The 21,549-nt window shown below is 43.2% G+C and overlaps 1 protein-coding gene across 6 annotated transcripts in view; it reads left to right on the forward strand.

Annotated features, from left to right (window-relative positions):
• NFE2L2 (NFE2 like bZIP transcription factor 2) overlaps positions 1–21,549 on the forward strand; it is a 32,634-nt gene that overhangs the window by 9,083 nt on the left and 2,002 nt on the right. For 3 of the 6 annotated variants that reach the window (NM_001011678.2, XM_005202312.5, XM_005202311.5), the window contains 3 exon segments: positions 19,457–19,723; positions 20,291–20,380; positions 21,227–21,415. In NM_001011678.2, the coding sequence (NP_001011678.2) occupies positions 19,457–19,723; positions 20,291–20,380; positions 21,227–21,415 (546 nt within the window). 6 annotated transcript variants of the gene reach the window in all.

The raw sequence follows: 21,549 nt of genomic DNA on the forward strand, positions 1-21,549 counted from the left end.
GGTTGCCATTAGGCAAATGACCAAAGCAATCACATAGCTGGTAAGAACTGGAGCCAGGATGGGAACATTCTTTGCCATCAAAGTCCTTGGACTTCTCTCCAAATCATCTAGTGCTTTGCCTTTGGGGCACTTGTCATACCTGCTTAGGGGCAAGTGGCACGGGCATCCCATAGACCGCAGTGCCTTCTGTATTCTGACTTCCACAGCGCATTTGTGCTGTGTATTCCTTCTGGTGAGTGGAGCGCACCACGTGTGACCACAGAGCCACTCAAAAAAATGGAATGTTAGGAACTCCTCTTAAGAGCACACAGATGGAGGCTCCAGGCGGGGAGTTCCCAGACTCGACAAGCATCCCACCATTGCTGTTTCTGTGCCCCTCCCGCCACGAGGTGCCTCCAAGATGCCACAGCGGGATTGATTATATATACAAGTTTTTGGTGTTGCTGAAAGACTTGGGCCTCTGGGTCTTGAACTTGGGGGGAGGAGGTTCAGAAAAGAGGGAAAGTATCTAAGAGCAGAGGGAACCTCGCATCTCTTGCTTTGCTCGGGATAAATGAAGCCTTTTCTCCCCAGAGAGGTGTGGGTGGATGTGGTCCCCTTTCCTCTGCCCCGTGGGACTCTGGCCCGCAGGGCGTGGCGCTTGCCCTGTGCTGGGGCTTCCAGAGTTCACTTGATAACCACACGTTGTGCCTCCAAGCTGCAGTGACGGTGTGGGTGCTGGCCAGGATGATAATGGAGACTCAGGGGACAGTCTTTCACCCTTCAAGTGACAATGCACTTGCAACGTTGTCAAGAGAACCCGCCTTTAGATGTTTGAAGACATCGGAATATAGGCAACTGGCAATTTCAGGAGGAAGAAAAGGAGAAAACAAATGAACGTTTACTGAACAGCTGTTAGTACTGTACTAGGGCCTGGTCACGGTCTCTCTTACCTGGTCTTGACGATAAATCTGTGTCGATGGCGGCTATTAACCCCTTTTTTACAGACAAGGAAACCTATTCAAAGAGGTAAGGGAACTTGTCCAAGGGCATGCTACTCTGTCTGGCAGGACAGGGATTTAGCAAGTGTAATCACTGCCGTCCCTCCTTTCTTTCTTTCCTCCCGTGTCTCATGATTCTGGGTGTTTTGTTAGGTACTAAAGCATGAGGGGCTGCTTAACAAAGATTCATTAGTTTGTTCTCAGGAAACCTCAGGATATTCCTTGTTCTTTGCAGGGAGGCCCACTGCCTCCTCAGATGGCAGGCTGTTCGCATCTCCTTTTCTGAGCTGGAAGGGGTTAGAGAGAATGCAGAAAGTGATGAAAGTTCTAGAAACCAGAGGGACCAAGTATATTTGATTTACTCAGTGTCTGTACCAGCTCCTTTAAAACAGAACAGTTTTATTTGAGCCATTGATGGTTAGCACTGCTATTTACCCTTTCTCCAGCCCATGGCTGCAGGGGACTGGTCCTAAAAGATAAGCTAAACGTTTTTAAAAATTTCAAGGTGACATTAAAGGTCATATGCCATCTCTCTGGGTCTTGACTGTCTTTTCTGCCCAGTACTTTCTGAAGTAGTTTGGGAAGATAGTAAAGGAAGCTATAGAACAGCTGAAGAGGTTGAGCTATTGTGGTGATAGACTGATGGTTTAGAAACAAAGTCTAGAATAGGGAAGGAGGCAGGGTTGCCCACTTTCTTATCCTTTTCCTGACCATCAGCTTGAGGGAAAACAGCTTAGTGTCCTCTAAGAAAATACACTTAATCTGCATTTATATTGAATTAATTGTTATATTATCCAAGTTAGAAAATTCCTTAATGCATATTGGAGAATACTTTTGTATCTGTTCTCTCAAAATCAGTTTTATTGTTAACTTAAAGGAATGTGTTTTTCAGATTCTTGAGGCATAATATTTTTGTTTTTAATCAAGTACCCAAAGAATAATTTGAAGTTGATTTTTCTGCGACTAGTAGCTGTGGTCATAGAGATGTTAAATATGAAACCTTTGTTAAGTAATTCTTTAACCCCAGACACCTTAGATACACAATGAAAATGCTGAATTCTAAGCCTAACTCTAACTTACTCATTCCACAAATATGTATTAGGTGGTAACACGCCCTAGGGAACTTTCAGGGCATGAAGTTGTTGTAATCTTCCAAGATAATGCAGCAAATATATTGTCCTCCTTGGAGGACATTTGCTTCCCAAACTGCCCCTCCTCCTCATTAATCAGTCCCTTTGTTCTTTGTACACCTGGATTTTAGGGCAGGGGATGTTTCAGTACTTAATGAGTTATAAATTAATCTCAATCTCTCCTGATTCAGGTATGACCTCCTGTAGGGTAGGGATTGTGTCACAGTCATTTTTGTAACTGGTGGCTGGCACCATGCCCGGGTATTTAATAGTAGTTGCTCAGCAAATGTGAGACCATGTCTGTTACTGCCCTCTCGGAACTTGGTGTTTTTAATCTGTGGTAGATGAAAGGACAGAGGAGAAAATGTCGCCTCCACCTGAGATGCTCAGAGAGAACATCCTGGAGGAGGTAGCGGTATATCTACTTTGTTTTTTGTTCTTTTTTTTAGCCGGTAAGATTTGTTTTGGTTCAAACTGCAGTTGGAAGCCGGGGGAAGCGTGCAGGCGTGAGCCGGCCTGCGTCAGTGTGTTGGGCAGTAGGGCTACAAAGGTGAACGGGCTGGAGGGGGCCTTCGGGCTGGAGGGGGCCTTCGGTGCCCAAGAGTGGTGTTTCAAATGTATATGAGGCATCTGGAAATCACCGGAGGCTTTGGAAAGGGTAAGACACATGAGCTGGATGTGGACAGGGAGTTTATTATGGCCTCTGCTGGGGCAGGTTAGGGGTGGAGAAATGCTGATGCCTTGGCATCAGCCCAGTACTAAGGATCTGTAATTAATACTCCAGTTTGTGCCTCCTTTGTTAGCCTTTTAAGGAGAAATTTGTTAATCCCCCCCCCCCCCCGCCTCATTTTAAAGGAGGGAGTAGAGTTTTCTCTTAACATTAGCTCCATCATGAAACCATCTGTGCTCAAGTGTGCACACCCTGCAGTTCCTGGGTTTTAACAGAAACTCATCGCCAACGTATCCATCACTCCTCTGATGAAAGGAGAGGAAGGAGTCAGAAGTTGCCGGGTCGCTTTTAGGATGGATTGTTTTCTTCCCTGGTGACACAGAGGGGAGTTTCTCTCTTCTTGCCCTTTCCCACGATCCACTTGCTCTCACCATCTTCATTGAGAGAGAAGAGCGTCATCCTTGCCTTCCAGCCCTAGGGATTAGCAGTATTCACCCAAGAATGAAAACACAGACAATATCCTGTCTTTTCTTTTCCATGGGCTTTGCTTCTGTGCCCCCCTGAGCTAAGAGAGGTGGGCATCTTGCAATGTTGGCGAAGGCAGCTGCAGTTTCTGGGGCTATTCCACCACCAGCCAGGTGCTGTGTGCTTTCACATACTAATTTTGTCCTGTGGACTCCTTACTCCACCCTGTGAGGTACGGAGCCTTATCCCTGATTTGTAGGGAGAGAACCAGGGTCCAGAGAGCTTGAGCGATAGTACAGTGGGATTGCCTCAGTTTCATCATCATTACATGTGGACGAACCTATGTACAGTGTAGAATTAAGTAAGACTTGACCTGGGCATGAGATCTGGCACACAGGATACACACGGCAGCTCTGAGGATTGTTATCAAAAGTGTACACCTTCATCGGGGATGTTTGAGTGTATGGGATCTGAGATTTCCTTGGCCCAACTTGAAAAAAATATCCCTCCCTGAATCCACGCCCCTTGTCATTCTTTGCTGTAAGCGTCTCATTCCCCTATGGCTTGTCCTGGTCTCGCGTCAGGGCCTGATTGTTGCAGAGACAGAAGACCAGTCCGTGGCAAGGCCTTACGCGTGCCCTGGGACACAGAGGGGCACACGCTGCCCTGTCTCCTCGGTGGGGCCCTCTAGCCTGTCCGTTGGATGTCCTGCTTATGTGGACTGATAAGCTATCTCTGTGAACTTCATCGCAGGTTGTAGAACTTCTTACCCTGGGGTTCTGAGCCTAGAAATGGAGCAGTGTCCACAGGCAAGTTGTACAAACAGAAAGAGTTGGTGGGTAGGAGTGCATAAGTGGAAGGTTAAACCCAGCTGTGGGGCTTCCTGGTGGCTCAGTGGTAAAGAATCCCATTGTAATCCAGGAGGCTGGGGTTTGATCCCTGGATCAGGAAGATCCCCTGGAAGAGGGCGTGGCAACACACTCCAGTATTCTTGCCTGGAAAATCCCACTGACAGAGGAGCCTGGCAGGCTATAGACCAGAGGGTCACAAAGAGTCAGACACCACTTGGCAACTGAACAACAAAACCCAGCTGTGAACTGAGCCGACCCCTGTGGCCTTGCCCTCTTCCCAGCCCCAACCCATCTTTTAGTCTTCAAAGATTAAAATACATCTTTTGTAGTAACTGCTGCCAAGTAACTCTTTAAAAAGGTGAAATGGTAAAGGGAAACACCTTCCCATGAGGGAGATAACATGGCTGAAAACTTCTGCACCTACTGCCCTTCGTTGTTGCTATGTGATTTGTAATCCTTTTTATGATACTTTTTATCATAAATAAAAGCTTATTTGTGATATGTAAATAAGTTTGGAGCTCACCTTCTATTTTTCATATAGTGATTAGACCCAGAAGCCTCAAAATTACATGCTTCTTAGGTTCATTTGGGCTTCCCTGATGGTTCAGCGGGTAAAGAAACCGCCTGCCAAGCAGGAGACATGGGTTCGATCCCTGGGTCAGGAAGATCCCCTGGAGGAGAAAATGAAAACCCACTCCAGTATTCTCACCTGGGAAATCGCATCCCATGGACAGGAGCCTGGTGGGCTACAGTCTAAAGGGTCTCAATCTGACTCCACTGAGCGGCTGAGCCCCGCCCGTGTTCACTTGACCCGTGCAGCAGCAGTTGACTGTATGGGGAGCATTACTGCTTCACCCCTGACATGTCCCCTGTATTTTTAAGGGGCACTCACATACCTTTTCCCCACATGGAAAAGTTCTGTGAGGACAGGTGTTAGTCTGGGTTTTCTTAGAGCTCCCTGTACAGTTCGGCCCGGCACAATGGCTGTGTGCGGCCTCCTTGAAGAGGCCTTGGGTATGCTGAGTAAGGGCCTCTGTTCTGTGAGTGATCCTGTAGCACAAACGGGGGTGGATCTCGCTGTGACGAGTTCTTAGAGGTGGGTCTTCAGGCAAGTTCACTTAACCTCTCCATGCTTCAGTTTCCTTGCCCCAAAAGGAGATGATAATAATACCACCTTCCTTGCCAGTTGGTTTGAGTACAAGTGAGCTCATGGAGATGAGTGCTTGGAAAGTACCGAACACATAGAAAGTGCACGATAAATGCACTTACTGTTACTGGATTGTGTCACACTTGCCTCTGCCTAGCTTTATTATCCTGACACTGTGATCTTTCCTTCTCAAATCCTAATGTGAAGGCTCACTAGGTCACCGATGTCCTTACGTATTTATTTAGCAAGTTAACTGTAAAGATTTAAAGTTAAAGACTCCTGTACTGATTTTAAGAGAATGAAATGGGACATATGTACTAATTATCATTTCCTTTTTAAGAGGCCCAAATTACTGCCTGGCCGTTGACAACAGTGGGTTTTGTGCATGTTCAAATGTGTACATTGGAAGCAGTTGAAATGGAATTTCCAAACTCAGGACTAATTCATATCCTTGGCTGGAACAGATAGTGTTGCTGGCCAAAATCTTGGCTTTCTTTGTCCACTAAAGCCGATTAAAAAGTACGGAGAGAGAGTTCGGAGGAAATGGAAAGGTGGCTTTAATTCTCAGCCAGCAGATAGGGGCACACAGTAGGTTCATGCCCCAAGAACTGTGCCCTCTCCGTGAGGAGTCCAGGGCCTTGTATAAGATGAGGCCTCGCAGTCAGGAGTCGGTGATGAGTAACAAAGGTGTATGACTTGTCAAATGGTCGGGCTGGCGTCAGTAACCCAGTAATTGAGTCTGGCAGTTCAGTGGCTCTGCCTTCTTTCTGATACGTAACTGCTAGGGGAAGGGTGTTCCAAGGGTAAACACCAGATGCAGGATGTATTTAGCATATAGAGTCAAAGGAAAATAGGTGCGGAAGTGTAGCTCCTGCAAAGTTAGGGGGAGGGAAAGCAAGCTTAGTTACAGACATGCAGAGTTAGGAGCAGTTCAAACAAAACTAGAGATGAGCAGGCCTGCCCACTGGTCTCTATTATCTTCTTTGCTCTCTGGGAAAGGGAAATTAAAAAACTAACTCCTTTTTTTCCCCTCTTTTTCAAGGCAACAAACCCCTAATTTCTACCCATTCTTCCGGATGACCTTTGCAGTAATCTGGTAATCATGTGGCCTCTGGACCATAACGTTGCTCTTTAATCTCAAGGTGATCCATGTAGTATTATGAGCTCTGTTAGTAACTCACAGATTTGCACTCTCAGATTGTTGAAGTAGCTTTTTGCAAACAATGGTTAGCAATATAAATACTACCTAGCATCCTTTGGAAGGGTTACTGTTCCCATTGTATTCTCAGAAAATAATCTGCAGTACAGAGGAGTCTGGCTCTTTAGAATTCGCTCGCTAAGAAATGTGGAGGGCCCGCCCGGTAGGTGCCACTTGCTGCTTGCTACTGGTCACTTTTGAGCACTTGAAATGGGACTCGTGTAACTGAGGGTGTGCATTTTTTAATTTTAATGAATTATGATTTAAAATTTAAAACAGAAGTAGGATAAGATATTTTTCTGTTGAATAAAACTATTTTGGTGGGACCACATTTCATGGGATCCTGTCATTTGATCTTTGTTATGTTCATTGAGTGCTTTGTCACTGCTCATTAATAATTTACATTTTTTGGTTACAAAGTAAAATGATGTTTTGATATATTGGGTGAAATAAATAATATTGTTTAAATCAAATTAACTTTTTTCATTTTTTGTAAGGCTACGAAAATCGTATTGGGCTTCCCTGGTGACTCAGGCAGTAAAGAATCCTCCTGCAGTTTAGGAAACCTGGGTTTGATCCTGGGTTGGGAAGATCCCCTGGAGAAGGGAATGGTAACCCACTCCAGTATTCTTGCCTGGAGAATTTCATGGACAGAGGCACCTCATGAGCTCTAGGCCACAGGGTCGCAGAGTCCGACGTGACTGAGTGACTAACACTTTCCCTTTTCTCTAAAATTGTTTAAATCACACGTATGGCTTGCATTAGATGTATACTGGAAAGTACTACCTTAGAGCATCTATTACAAGTTGCTGAAATTAGCTTGTTCTAAAGTTCAAAAGTAGGTTCCAGGCTTAAATTTTTGACTTTATGGAATCAGAGGTGTTTAGGTGAAGGACTCTTTGGACTCACCTAACCCAACCCTGTCCTTCCGCAGATGGAGAAACTGAGGTTCACAGTTACCGTAGCACGGCACGCCTTGACCGTGGATGGGTGTGGAGCCTAATGTGCTTTACAGCCTGTTGCTTTGCGTCCTGGGCTTCCTTGGCGTTGGAAGCATGATGGGCGTCAGAGCTGCAAAGAACTTCCACCAGTTCCAGATAGAAGGAGTTTAAAAGCAATTATTTTAGGCAATGAGAGAATTTTTGTATTGTATCTCCTGTGGACAGGATGATCGATTCCATCTTTGACACATACATTTTTGTTGGGCAGTATAATGATACATCCATGGGGAATAGTAATAATAAGGTACAAATAATTCCCACACTTTGTGCAAGCACTTACTTTGGAAAACTCCATACATCTGGCTTTCATATTTTCATTTAAGGAGTTCTTTTCCCAAAATGAGAGATTTTAAACCAGACCCACAGCTTTTGTCCTTGAGAAAAAGACTGAGAGCTTGACTTCATGTGTTCATTATTTAGGTAAGTAGCCTGAGATCATTGGTAAAAATTTAGGCCCGTTTTATGGTATTGTTTGCTTATTGGTAAAACTGACTTAAGGAAGAAGCCACCAACAACTAAAATGAACAGCCTGAGAGCAAACCAGAATTTTTTGTCTCTTTTGAGGAACCGAGGAGGAAAGGGAGGCATGAGTCACTAAATGGTGATTTAATTTATAGGTCTGTCCATCCGGTTTTGAGAGGGCTGCTTCCGCTATAGACGCAGTTGACAAGTCAGATGACCTTTGGTATTTAACCCTTCTGAACCTATTTCTTCATCTCGCTAATCTTCACACAGAGTAGTGTGAGGATTAATTGACACGGTCATGCAAGTGAAAGTGGTTTGTGCTCTGAAAGCATTACACATGGAAGAGCTGCTGTCTTGAAGGGCTTCCTTTCTCCAAGAAGATGTAGAACTATTTCTGGGGTCACCCTTGGTCTTGGTGAGCGCTTGGACGAGTCAGTCAAGTTTGGAATGTGTATTCAGTGGGCCCATGGCCTTGACCCCATGATTTGGGACTTCTCAGGCTTCCACGTTAATTTAAAGCACTTCTTGCTCTTGGTAGCAGAGATGCTCTGCCTGAAGTCAGGGTTAGAACTGGAAGCCCTTTAGTCCTATTGTGTTGAGTATGGGCATAGTTTTTAGATACGATGGAGGATTTAGAGATTAGGAGTAGGGAAAGGAAAGTTCTCTGCAGAAAAATGCAGGGCAAACTTTGGTCAGATGACAAGGTTCTGTAGGCCAGGGTTCTATTTGGTTGCAGGATCAAATGCCACACAACAGTTGTGTACACCTCTGTTTTCAAAGTAATTCCTAGCATTTCAGAAATTTAAGGACCAGAAATTGCAATTGGAAAGTCTAGTTTGAAATCTAATTTCTGTGAGTTGACCAGATGACCCTTCCTGGGTTCAGCTCAGTCAGATGGGACCTAGTGTCAGCTACCCATTTAGTATCTCTGGGCTTTGGATCTGGTCTGTGTTCCGCAAGATCACTGTCTTCTCTTCTTAGTTACTTGTGTGTTCAGTGTAATTTAATAGCCAACTTAGACACTTTCCTAGACAGAATACCTTTTCCTGGCCTTCAAAGAGCTAGTAGATATAGTCAGCCTGCTTGGACTTGCTTTCTCTTTTACAGCTGATACTCCACTTAAAGTTATTGCAGAATATTGATGGTACTGCTGGTGCTGTGCACGGCGTCTTTGTATCTTACTTACTTTACACCACTCGTAGTTTGTACCTCTTACTCCTCTTCCCCTTCTTGCCCCTCCTTTCCAACCCTCTTTTCACTGGAAACCATTAGTTTGTTCTCTGTATCTGTGTTTTGTTATATTCAGTTGTGTGTTTTATTTTTTTCGAGTTCATATAGAGGTGAAAACAGAATTTGTCTTCCTCTACTTGACGTATTTCACCAAGCATAATACCTTCCAGGTCCATCCATGTTGTTGCAAATGGCAGGATTTTCTCGTTTTTTGGCTGAGTGGTGTTCCGTTGTGTATACTGACAGCGTCTCTTCTGCGTCCATTCATCTCCTCGTGGACCATCAGTTGCTTCCATGTCTTGGCTGTTGTAAACAATGCTGTGGTAGACACGGGTGCATATCTTTCTTTTCAAATTATTTCGAATGGTTTTTGTTTCCTTCAGATGTATACCCAGCTGTGGAATTGCTGGATCATATGGTAGTTCCATTTGTATTTGACTTGTTTTTTTCTTGGGAATTGACCTTGTCTGGTAGAAGGACTGAGGTTGCCAGTTTTGCTTGTTTCACCTGTTGGGACTCCCTAACCTCTACCTGTGTGTACTGTGGCCTTTATGTTTCTTGCCCCTGCAGATTGTTTTACCAGCTCCAAAGGCACCAACCAAGGTTCCCTTGGCTGGACATAGACTGGTGATTAAAGAAATGTTTGCTGGACAACTATGTACAGTACATTCTCTTTAGTCTCAATTTTATGGTCTTAATTTAAAAATACTGAGAGGGCTGGTTTTGAAATGAGTCTGAAATTAATATAGGAGACCTTATATCAACAATTACTATGTATTTATTGGATGAGTACCATGTGCCAATGTGCTGCAAGGTGTGAAGGACACATGATTGGGGAAAAAGAGTGGGGAAAATGGGCATTTCTCATTGTGTAATAAATTAAAATGTATATACTCCTTGATCAGCAGTTCTGAGTATCTCATAGGTAATCCTTACACATTGTTGAAATGATTTATGCACAAAGATAGCCATTGTAGCATCATTTGCCCTAGCAAAAGATTAGGAATAATTTAAAAGCCCAATGAGGGACTGATTAATTAGATTAAGTGTGGAATGTTATGATTATATCCTACTTGTGTGTGTGTCTGTGAAATGTGTCAGTCCCTCAGTCGTGTCCAACTCTTTGCAACCCGTGGACTGTAGCCCACCAGGCTCCTTTATCTATGGAGTTCTCCAGGCAAGAATACTGAAGTGGGTAGCCATCCCCTTCTCCAGGAGATCGTCCCAACCCAGGGATCGAACCTAGGTCTCCTTCATTGTGGGCAAATTCTTTACCACTAGCACCACCTGGGAAATATGTGCCTGTGGGTGTGTATTTAATAGAGTATCTTCCTAAGGACACAAAAAACTGATGCCAATGGTTGCCTTGGGCAAAGGTAACTGGGAGATTACTTTTGTAGCTTTTAAATGTATCCTGTATACAGATGCCATCTATCAAAAAAGACATTGTCATGCCCTGAAGGAGTCTGCAGTTTAGTTGGGCCATTGTAACAAAGCCCAGATAAGATATACAGAGAAAGTACTGGGGGTGAATATTGGCTTTATGGGAAGATTGGTTTAAATGCTAACCTCTGCTTGTGCAGTTGACTAGATTTGCCTAGTTGTCAGGACTGGCGGGTCTGAGCATCAGTGAGCTGGCTTTCAGCCTTAGTATCCCACCGGGCAGAGGGCACGGGGATGAAGCAGTTTGCAGCCTTTGTCCTGCGGTGGTGGGAAGTGCCCACAGGCTGTACATCAGATCTGGATTGGGGTTCTGGCTCTGCCACTTGCCAACTTGGGGCAGGGATGCTGGAGACCCAGAGCCTAATTGTGCTCATCCATAGATGAAGATAAGCCACCTCCCTCATGCTGTGCTGTGACCACTCCTGCAAACCATGAAGTGTTTTGCAAACACCAGTGGAGATAGAAGCTGCAAGGAATCTGCTGACTGGCAAGCTGGGACCAGAGGTACAAATTTAAAAATTAGAGCGAAGTGAAAATGTATGTTTTCCTCCCCTCTGCCAAATAACTGGGCAGGAGTCATAAAATTAGATGTTAAATTAGAAAAGTAGACCCACTAAATTAGAATAGTAGTTTTGGAATCCTTGACCTTTGATCTCGGGACAGTCATTTCGCCCTTTAGACCAGTTTCCCTGTTTGAAAATGAAAGGGGCTGCGTGCGTCCTCTGGGCCCCTCCAGTCCCCACGTCCCGTGACAGTGTGGCATTAGCAGTAATTCCCATCTCATCTGAGATGAGTCATACTGACTGAAAGGTCCACATGCAAGGAGGAAGTCTCTGAGAATTTTCCTTGTGCTGAAGAATCTGAGCTTCTGGGGAGAAACTGGGGGTGGGGGCAGGATTGCTGCCACGAAGAGGGGAGACCAGAAAGGCAGGGTGAGTGGAGATGGGTTGTCTTCTCCACCTCCAAAACCTCCTTTGATTTCCAGTATTCATACAGACTAGACGTTTGGAAAACCCCAGCTTACCCCTTGCTTAAGTGGGTGGGACGTCCATGTGCTGTGGCCGGTGAGCTTTGTGGCTCCTGTGTGAGGTCTCTGCAGTTTGGTTACGCTTCCTCTGTGCTGTCTTGGCCGCTACATGCTTTTCTCCTCACGTCTCGAAACTGAGATCAGAGACTGTCCTCTGTTGACCTCTGTGTCCCCAGCACCTAGCATAGTTCCAGGTCCCTGAGAGGTGAGCTGTGTGTTTGTATTCGATGGATTGCTGGATTAATGATCCATTTATGTATGCTAATCTTATTAATCTTGACTACCACCTTTATTATAACTATCACCATTCTGGTAAAGTGACATTTTAGCCATTAGTAGCTTATTTTGAGAAATATTTCATACTGAATAAAGTTAACACTAAAAAATAATTAAACAGACCCCCCCTGCCCTTTGTAATGTTGTTTTAACAGGATGTACCAAAAAAAGGTAAGTATTGTAGATAGCCTCTGTACATTCCAGTATATGCGTATCTAAGATTCATCACTGTCCCTTCCACAGGCACGCAGGTCTTGAGCTGGCAGCAAGAAACAGGAGGCCTGAATCGCTGGCCCACTTCTTACCTTTTAAAGCTACCTGTAAGCAGTTAAACCTGAAAAGGAGCTTTAAGATTAAAATAAATAATTTGTTTACAAATGCAGAATCCAAAGAGGGTGAAGGATTATTAAGGGGGTTTAGAAGTGGCAGGAGTAGCTAAGAGTTCCAGGGGTTCAAGCATGCTGGGGCACTGCCCTCCCTCATGGGGGTGGGGGGCAGGGGCAGGAGACTGAGCAAGCAGGGTTGTTTGACCCCAAGGTGGGTGATGACCTGGTTAGTTCACATTCGGTTAATGTCAGCGTGTGTTGAGTGAAGTTAGAGAGTTAGAGCCAGTGCTTCTGCAGGTTCTGTTGGTAAGAAAGGGTGTGTATGTTTTCCTATAGAATCATTCTAGTAGTGATAACAGACCTATTCACAAAGTTACTTTTATGTGTAGAGTGCACCATCCAGAGCTGAATATCTTCATGGCTTGTTCAAAAATGGAGGTGAAAAAAATGGGTCCTGAAATTTGCTTATCAAACAAAGCCACTCAACATAGTGACTTACCCTTGGATAAGCCATTTGAGGCCCAACAGCTGCTGCTGCTGCTAAGTCACTTCAGTCGTGTCCGACTCTGTGCGACCCCATAGACGGCAGCTCACGAGGCTCCCCCATCCCTGGGATTCTCCAGGCAAGAACACTGGAGTGGGTTGCCATTTCCTTCTCTAATGCATGAAAGTGAAAAGTGAAAGTGAAGTCGCTCAGTCGTGTCCGACTCTTGGCAACCCCATGGACTGCAGCCTACCAGGCTCCTCTGCCCATGGGATTTTCCAGACAAGAGTACTGGAGTGGGGTGCCATTGCCTTCTACGGAGGCCCAACAGCAGCGTCCTGCAAAAATACTACAAACGAGCAGAAATTAACTCTGCTGGCATCCAGGTATGAAATTTCCCATGGAAAAATCAGATTCACTTTTGAAATCAGTAGCAGTGGGATCACCTGCTGTTTTGGAAAGTAACTGTCCTTTCTGGTTTCTTTTTGGCCAAACACATATATGCCTCTTAGGAAAATAAACAGTCCAAATTCTTACTCTGTTCACTTTCAGGCTTTGCTTTATCTTTGCATCATGCTTTGCAGTGTACAGACAAGTGTAATAGATGAAAGTTCCAGTAAACTGGCTGGATCATGTTTCTCAGATTGAGTCACTGCTGAGAAACGAGTGAGCAGGAAGCAGCACATGAAAATGTACACAGTAACAAGCTGGACTGTGAGGAAATGGGACCATTTTCTAGCTGAAAGACACAAGGGTAGGAGGATGTGTCTGCAACCCAGGGAGTAGCAAATTTGTGATCTAGTATTTTAACTCATTGAATAATTCATGTTTTGGTGTGTTTGAGATTTTTTTTTAATGCTGTTAAAAACTGCTAGTTATTGAAGACTGGGGAAATAATCCTTAGTAAGTTTAGAAGGAAAACTTGGATTGGAGGTAACTATTATTGCCTATTAGGGGTCTCTGCTGACATATAAATGGTTGCAAGGCCAGTTATGTTTTAAAATAGAGCTGTAGTTACACAGAAATTAACCCAGTGACATTTACACTTGACCTCAGTGTCTGTAAGGCCTCTTCCACCTGTAACATTCTATGATTCTGTATAAATGTTTTTTTTTTTGACCTTTGTTTTTAACCACCTACTTAACAATTATTGTAGCAATATGTTCAGAAATATGCAAGTCAGATCAGTAGAATCAGAAGTACCTGAATGTGGGCAGACTATAAAGAATAACCAGTCATCTGCTTTCTCTAGAATTCTGAGAACTATTGACCTTGTCTTGTGTATCTTCTTGTAATGAAGCGAGAGAGAAGTAAATAGGCAGATAAATATTATGAAATAGAACAGTCATCAGCGAGATGTATTTCACACACACACCCGCTTGGTATCACTTTGCCTTAGTGGTAAGGAGCCCTGCTGCAGGGTAGAGCTTATAAATCAAGGAGGTCGTTTATGTTGTTTAATCAGTCCTTCAGGGTTTGAGCGTCCCCTCGCTTGCTTTTGTACCTTCCTATAGCTGTTGAGGAAGGCAACGGCAACCCACTCCAGTACTCTTGCCTGGAAAATCCCATGGACGGAGGAGCCTGGTAGGCTGCAGTCCAGTCCGTGGGGTCGCTAAGAGTCAGACATGACTGAGCGACTTCACTCTCACTTTTCACTTTCCTGCATTGGAGAAGGAAATGGCAACCCACTCCAATGTTCTTGCCTGGAGAATCCCAGGGACGGGGGCGCCTGGTGGGCTGCCGTCTATGGGGTCGCACAGAGTCGGACACGACTGAAGCGACTTAGCAGCAGCATAGCTGTTGATTTGACCTGTGTTCTTAAGGGACGGTAGGATGTGATTCATGTTCCACCTGGTTTTGCCCAGAAATATTTGTGCAGCTTCTATGGAAAAAAATATTAAACCGGATTTCACTTTTAGGTTAATATAACTGTCTGGGCGTGATATAAAGACTGAAATGTCTGTAAGGAAAGTATTACTGGGTGTAATTTAGACTCTGAATGCTAGTTGTTAATATTTGGGTGGAGAGATCAGTATCAGGAGAACAAACTTTAAAAGATTTACTGTTTTCTTAGTCGAAATACATGATTTTAAGAAGGAATCACCTGGGACATTGTCTTAACACTTACACCGTGTGACTGGAAGTGAGGATCAGTTTTTTATTGTTTACAGAATTATCCTTGCAATTTTTAAAAACACTTTATTAGAGAAACTTATGTTTAGAAGGAAACCCCCCGTCACCTTCCCTTCATCCTCTGGACAAAAGAGAGGATGGGAGAGGGGAGAGAGGGAAAGGCTTGGGGGTACTGGTTTCATTTATACAAGTGAATGTATGTGATAGAAACCATTTCATTTTAGATACTTTTCTAAAGCCTTAGCTTACTGAATTGCTTTAATTTAGTAGTTCACAATTCCTTTGCTTTATCTTTTCTGATTTGGGGGGAATCATCTGAGCATGATAAAATGCTAGTTTATTCAGAGCACTAAAATTAGCTTGCAAAAGACATTATTCTGGGATTCTGTGTTCAAGGGCTTTCTTCTTTGTTTATCCTGGAACAAAGATATTTGTTTTAAAGTGGTCCAAGTTAATAGTCCAATTTCAGATTTCCCATGAAACGAGTAACAGATTACCTAGATGGCAAACGATGATATATATATTTTCCAGTTATGACTATTTCCACTGGGCCAGATGGCGATTTAATGTGAACTGTCAAACATTTCTTAGTATTAATACATTGTCTTATTTTGTTGAAGCCAAGCTAGCAACATAACTCAGGGGTCACGAAAGAACAACAGCAACAATAATTCAGACACCAAGTGTGGCACGTGAAGGCTCATACCCAGTACTGCACTGCCCTCAGGAACTCTGAAGCTTAAGGAGATGCCTGTTGAAAAGCCATACATTCCCCCTCCCTCCCCAGACCTTTCTTCTCTGCCCTGTTGCAGGGCAGCGGTGCTTCCTCAGTGCCTCAGGGTGAAGTGTGCAAGAGCAGTTTCATTCTTCCTTGGCCATTTTCCTTCCACCCTGTCCATTGTCATGCTCTTGTTTGTTACAGGAACCATCCCAACTATTTCCCCTTAGATAGTCTGAGAGCTCTGCAGAGAGATGGGTCATTTGTGGAGTAAGTCACGTGCCCAGTCACAGGGCTCCTTCAAGACAGCTTACTACAGTCCTGGGGCTGCGGGGCTCCCTGCACTAGATGTGCGTGGACAAACTTCTGCTGTTCTTAAATATTTGAATATTTCGTACAACAAATGGCCACGGATTTTTTTCTTCTGAAACTCAGGTGAAGATCTGAGTAATACAATGTATGATATATCAAGGCTATGACAAGCAACCCTTTGTTGCTGCATTCTGAATTTGATCAGAACACTTGTTTTAGGAATTCATAGTGGTTAAAACTCAGCTTTTTTTTTTCAAGCAGATGTTTTCTTTTAGAGAGCTCTCATGGCAAGAATAAATATATAAACTTAAAAAATACAGAGCAAAACCTCTGAGAACACTTTGAAACCTGTTTTGGTCTGTGGTAATCTCCATGAAGGCTGCCCAGCCTGCATTGAGCAATTTGATGTTGTCATGAAATGACATTTTGTGTTTTATGTTTCCTGTTTGTTGATAAAGGCTCTATCAAGGTGCCCTTGCCTAATTATGTTATGGGGAGTTTTAAAACACTGAATTGGTTTGGAGCTGTGCATTGAAGGGCAGTCATATCAGAAGTTGAGTAGCAATTCAGAGGGTGTTACTTGGGTACATGAAAGTTTACATAAAAGTGTGTGTTGTTTACATTTATTTACAACACCCATTGCACATGCCCAGTGGTCAGTTTCCGACCTTCTTTGAGAAGGAACCAAGTAGCTTCAAGACCGAGTGTTGTTTCAAGGCTTGCACTCCGATGAGGGCTGCAGCTTCATTCTTCTCCTTTGGCCTGGAGTTTGGTGTCACTTATAGCAAGCAGAAGGACCCATCCCCATTGGGAGGCATATCAGTACTTGCATATACATTTAGAGAGAAAGTTCCTCCACGTTTCATTTGATCCACCAAAATCTGTATTATAGGGGTAGGATGGAATAGTTATAATTTATAGCTTAACTATCTGAACCCACTCAAGACATCTCATCTGATGAGGAGAGCAGGGAAAGGGAAAGAAGAGTTATATCAACTCTTGGTGTGATTGCCACTGATAGTTTTAGAATAAACTAGAAATTTTCCTCCTGCCCATAGTTCTGGGTTCTAGGGATACTTTGGACTCATCATATTTGTGAGGTATTTCCAAAATAAATTCTTCAGTGCTCTTTTGTGGGAAAGCCAAAACCGGGTACTGGTTTTTATCCTGGGATCTCTTAACAAGGAAGCCGCAGGCCCAGGCAGGCTGAGGAACGTGAGGGAGGGATGTGGTCCGTGGCCCCCAGGTGCAGAGACAAGTATTGGGGTTTCTCTGTTGTGAATCTTCTGAAGAGTTCAATGCGCTTTCCATGTCCCGTTCTTGAGAAGGGTAGGAAAATAAAGCTCATTTGAAACTGTATGAGTACACAATTCTTTGATTTTTAGAACGAGCCTTTAGTAGGAGTGAACATGCCAACCATCTCCTTACTTAGCACCTTGTTAGCTCCGGTTTGGAGAATGGCCCAGACAGGATACTCAGCTGTATTTAGATTTCCCCAAGAAGATACGGCCCAACCTAATTAGAATTTTAGTGTGGGTTTCTGTGTACCTCGGGCCTTTCTCTTTAACATGGCCTTTGTGTAGACATGTCCATTGAAGGCAAAAGTTTTTAAAATGGAAATTATTCTCATGTTTTAGTGGGGAGCCTCCTGAGAAAAGTCATGTATGACTGAATGCTCCACGATTTCTATTTTGTTGCTTGTGGCCAGGAACATAATCCAGATGAAAAGAAAGAGTGGCTCAGTTGTGTCCAACTCTTTGCAACCCCATGGACTGTAGCTCACCAAGCTCTACTGTCCATGGGATTCTCCAGGTAACACTGGGGTGGCTTGCCATTTCTTCCTGCAGAGGATCTTCCCAACTCAGGGATCGAACCCATGTCTCTTATATGTCCTGCATCGGCAGGTGGGTTCTTTACCACGAACACCACATGGAAAGCCCCCAACCTATCTCTGTCCTGGTACTTTCCAGTAGTATCTAAGCCTCAGTATACTTACCTGTAAAATAGGGATACATGTTTTCTTCATGTGGTTTTGAGACTTGGTTTGTATATATCTGAAGTATTTAAAACAATGTTTGGCCCATATAGAAAGATCTTAATAGATGTTGCCTTAAAAAACAGGTATACTCTAGCCAGTTCTCAAGAGCTACAGATACTGCTTTAACTATACCTGCTGCTGTGTGTGCTTTGTACTCTTAAGTTATACTGTTTAAAGCTAGGATAACTTATCTCATGGGTAGGATTTCATAGCTTTTAAGATTCGAACACCAACTTTCAGTCAAGGCTAGAAGTGGCCTCTACTCTCCAGCTAGCTGGGCTACCTCTAGGTCGGGCGATCTGTGCTTGTACTCGGTTGTGTGAAATACCTGACTGCTCAGCTAAGTAATTACCACGTTGTTCCTGCCCTTTGGAGGCTGAAGATAATAGAGCTGTAAATGCACTGGGCAGCCCAGTGCTGCTGGCCGTTGTCCGAACTGCAATACAAAGTTCGACGTTTGCACACTGAATCTACTGGCCTTCGGCCCCAATTCCCTTTCTCTGTCTTGATTTTTCCAACCTCCATCTCATTGTTTTAAATATAAATGATCTATTGAATAGAAATATTTAAATTTCCCATTCAGAATTTAACAAAAACTTAAATTTTAAATCAGAAAAAAAATTGTTTTTGACATTTATAGTTAGAAAATGTGGCCATGGTACCTAAGCCTAGGCTTGTTATATAAATCAGAATAACCAATCCCTCATTATAAGATTCTCCCCTTATGTTAGAGTGCATCACCTTCCATTGTTTCCTGGAGCCATGTTTTTTGGGCATGTGTTATTAAGAGGGTTATTTATCAGGAGTGAGCCTAGTGGGCACTACCCCTTTCGCAATTCTTCTGACAGCCTGTTGCTTTACCGCACATCACAAGATTAACAGTCCCTAGGACTTGACCTTACCAACGTGATCATACCTCAGGAACTAAAACTCAGATCAAGAGGAAATTGTTTTTAATAAGTAACCATGAAGACAAATGTAGCAAGAAATGCTAAGCAAAAGATAATCCACTGTAGGCAAAGACCAAAAGAAAAGTGGTTTCTCACAACTGCAAGATCGACAGTTTAACTTGCAGTTTTTTCCCCCTCTGTAAACTGGCATTTGCTAAGCAAGTTTAGGAAGAAATTCCACATATTCAGTCATGTTCTTCAAACTCCATTTCTCATGATAAACCACTGGCTCAGGGTGCTTGCTCTAAATTTTCTGTTCCATCAAACAAATGTGGGATTTCTTTTGATTCAAGAACATTAACATGCAACATCTGTTACTTTTTACTTTTAGTGACCTCTACCATCACCCAATTCATTAATAATCCAAGTGATAAATGATAAGAATGGATAGCTATGTTTGAAGGTGATTTTTTTTAAGAAAAATGAATACATGCAGACACTAGATACAATTACTGTGCCCTTCCAGAACACTGGATTTATGTTCCCATTCAGATTTTATTTGTAATCTCCCTACCCCCCTATTATCAGCAGTGGTCTAAATTATGTGTTATCTATTGTTTTAAAACCATTTTAACCATGGTCTCTCCCCTTCCTTTTTTGTTTTAAACGCAGGACATGGATTTGATTGACATACTTTGGAGGCAAGATATAGATCTTGGGGTAAGTCGAGAGGTATTTGACTTCAGTCAACGACAGAAGGAGCATGAGCTGGAAAAACAGAAAAAACTTGAAAAGGAAAGACAAGAACAACTCCAAAAGGAGCAAGAGAAAGCCTTTTTTGCTCAGTTACAACTAGATGAAGAGACCGGCGAATTCCTCCCCATTCAGCCAGCACAACACATACCATCAGAAACCAGTGGGTCTGCCAACTACTCCCAGGTACAGGGCGCACCCAGTTCTTGGGAAGGTGTGGGGCAGGACCCAAAGAACATGGACCCAGGGGTTAATCTGAGTTTGAGCTTTGCCTTTTACTTCAAGGCCTTATCAAAAGTCAACCTCCCAACCTCAGCCTCCTGATGAGTTCAATGCCTGACCTCACCTCAGAGTGTAACAATTAGGACATATATATTACAAGGAAGATCTCTTTATAAGCTATAAAAAGCATTGTTATTGTATGCATCAAGCAGCTGCAACAGTACTGACAGTAGCAGAACTGTGGTAGTAGGATTACTCATGGTACTGGGACAAGTACTGTTTTAATATTGATTAATCAACACAATTATATGAATTACATTATCCTATTTTACAGATGAGCAACTGCAGGTTAAATACCTTGCCCAGAAACTGGGCAATAAACTGAGGGGGCCACGATTTGAAACCAGAGAGTCTGCTTTGATTCTGTGCTCTTTACTAAATTGACTTCTGAAGAGAGATATTTGATTAGATTGTCAACATTTTATGAACACTGAACAATTTTCTTCTTCTGTGTCTTTCCCTTTTGTGCAGGTAGCCCCCATTCCCAAAGCAGATGATTTGTACTTCGATGACTGCATGCAGCTTTTGGCAGAGACATTCCCGTTTGTAGATGACAATGAGGTACTAACATCTGGTTAACAGCAGATCTCCACAGCTGTATCTAATATACCCTATATTGGTCCCATCGGTGCAGTGGTCCCCAGCCTTTTTGGCACCAGGGACCAGTTTTGTGGAAGACAATTTTTCCACGGACTGGTGAGGTGGGGACGGTTCCAAGATGATTTCAAGGGCATTACATTTATGTGCACTTTATTTCTCTTATTACATCAGTTCTACCTCAGATCATCAGGCATTAGATCCCAGAGGTTGGGGACTCCTGCCTTGATGAATCTCCATTAAAAACATAAAACAGCATTTTAGGAGCAAGTATTTATCACGGAAACCTCAGCCTATAGGTAACAATTTGGAAGGAAAAAACCCAATCTTCCTCTGGCCATATAATGCAGAACCACACACACACACAAAAGAACCACAAAAAATGTTTACTCCTGCATAGCCAGAAGCATGCATGCATCAGCAAAACCATGGAAGCAAATAACTCATTTGTTTCAGGTACTTAGATTTCTGTGAGTAGAAAGAAAGCTGGGTAGCAAAACCAAGACTTGTTTGGTTAACAATTTTAATAATTTATTTTCTGAATCACTATACTAGGTGTTACAGAGATAGAAATTCAATTCTAAAGATTGTTCTTAGGCATTTTGAAATTTACCTTCAAATGCACAGGGTAAAGCAGTTAAGCTAAGGAATAAACTTGGAGTCAGTTGGGCGAGACAAAAAAGGTTTGTTTGATCATATAGAACTAACAGTTACGACAAATAGGGAACTGCAGCCAATTCCAACTTCAGATGGAGCACACCCACCCACTGTTGGTGGCAGATTCATATACAAATGCCTTCTCAATTTTAGGTTTCTTCGGCTACGTTTCAATCACTTGTTCCTGATATTCCCAGCCACATCGAGAGCCCAGTCTTCACTGCTCCTCCTCAGGCTCAGTCACCTGAAACTCTGATCGTTCAGGTAGCCACTGCTGTTTTAGACGACATGCAGGACATTGAGCAAGTTTGGGAGGAACTATTATCCATTCCAGAATTACAGGTAATTAAGACCTAGTATAATGAGTACCAAAGATGCTATTTTATATTCAGTCCCTTTAAATTAGTCATTCCAGTTGTTTATTACTTATATGCCACCTACTTATAGGAAGAATTGGAAGGTGCTTTTAAATTAGT

This window comes from Bos taurus, chromosome 2 (genome assembly GCF_002263795.3).
Source record: "Bos taurus isolate L1 Dominette 01449 registration number 42190680 breed Hereford chromosome 2, ARS-UCD2.0, whole genome shotgun sequence".
Taxonomy (NCBI): Eukaryota; Metazoa; Chordata; class Mammalia; order Artiodactyla; family Bovidae; genus Bos; species Bos taurus.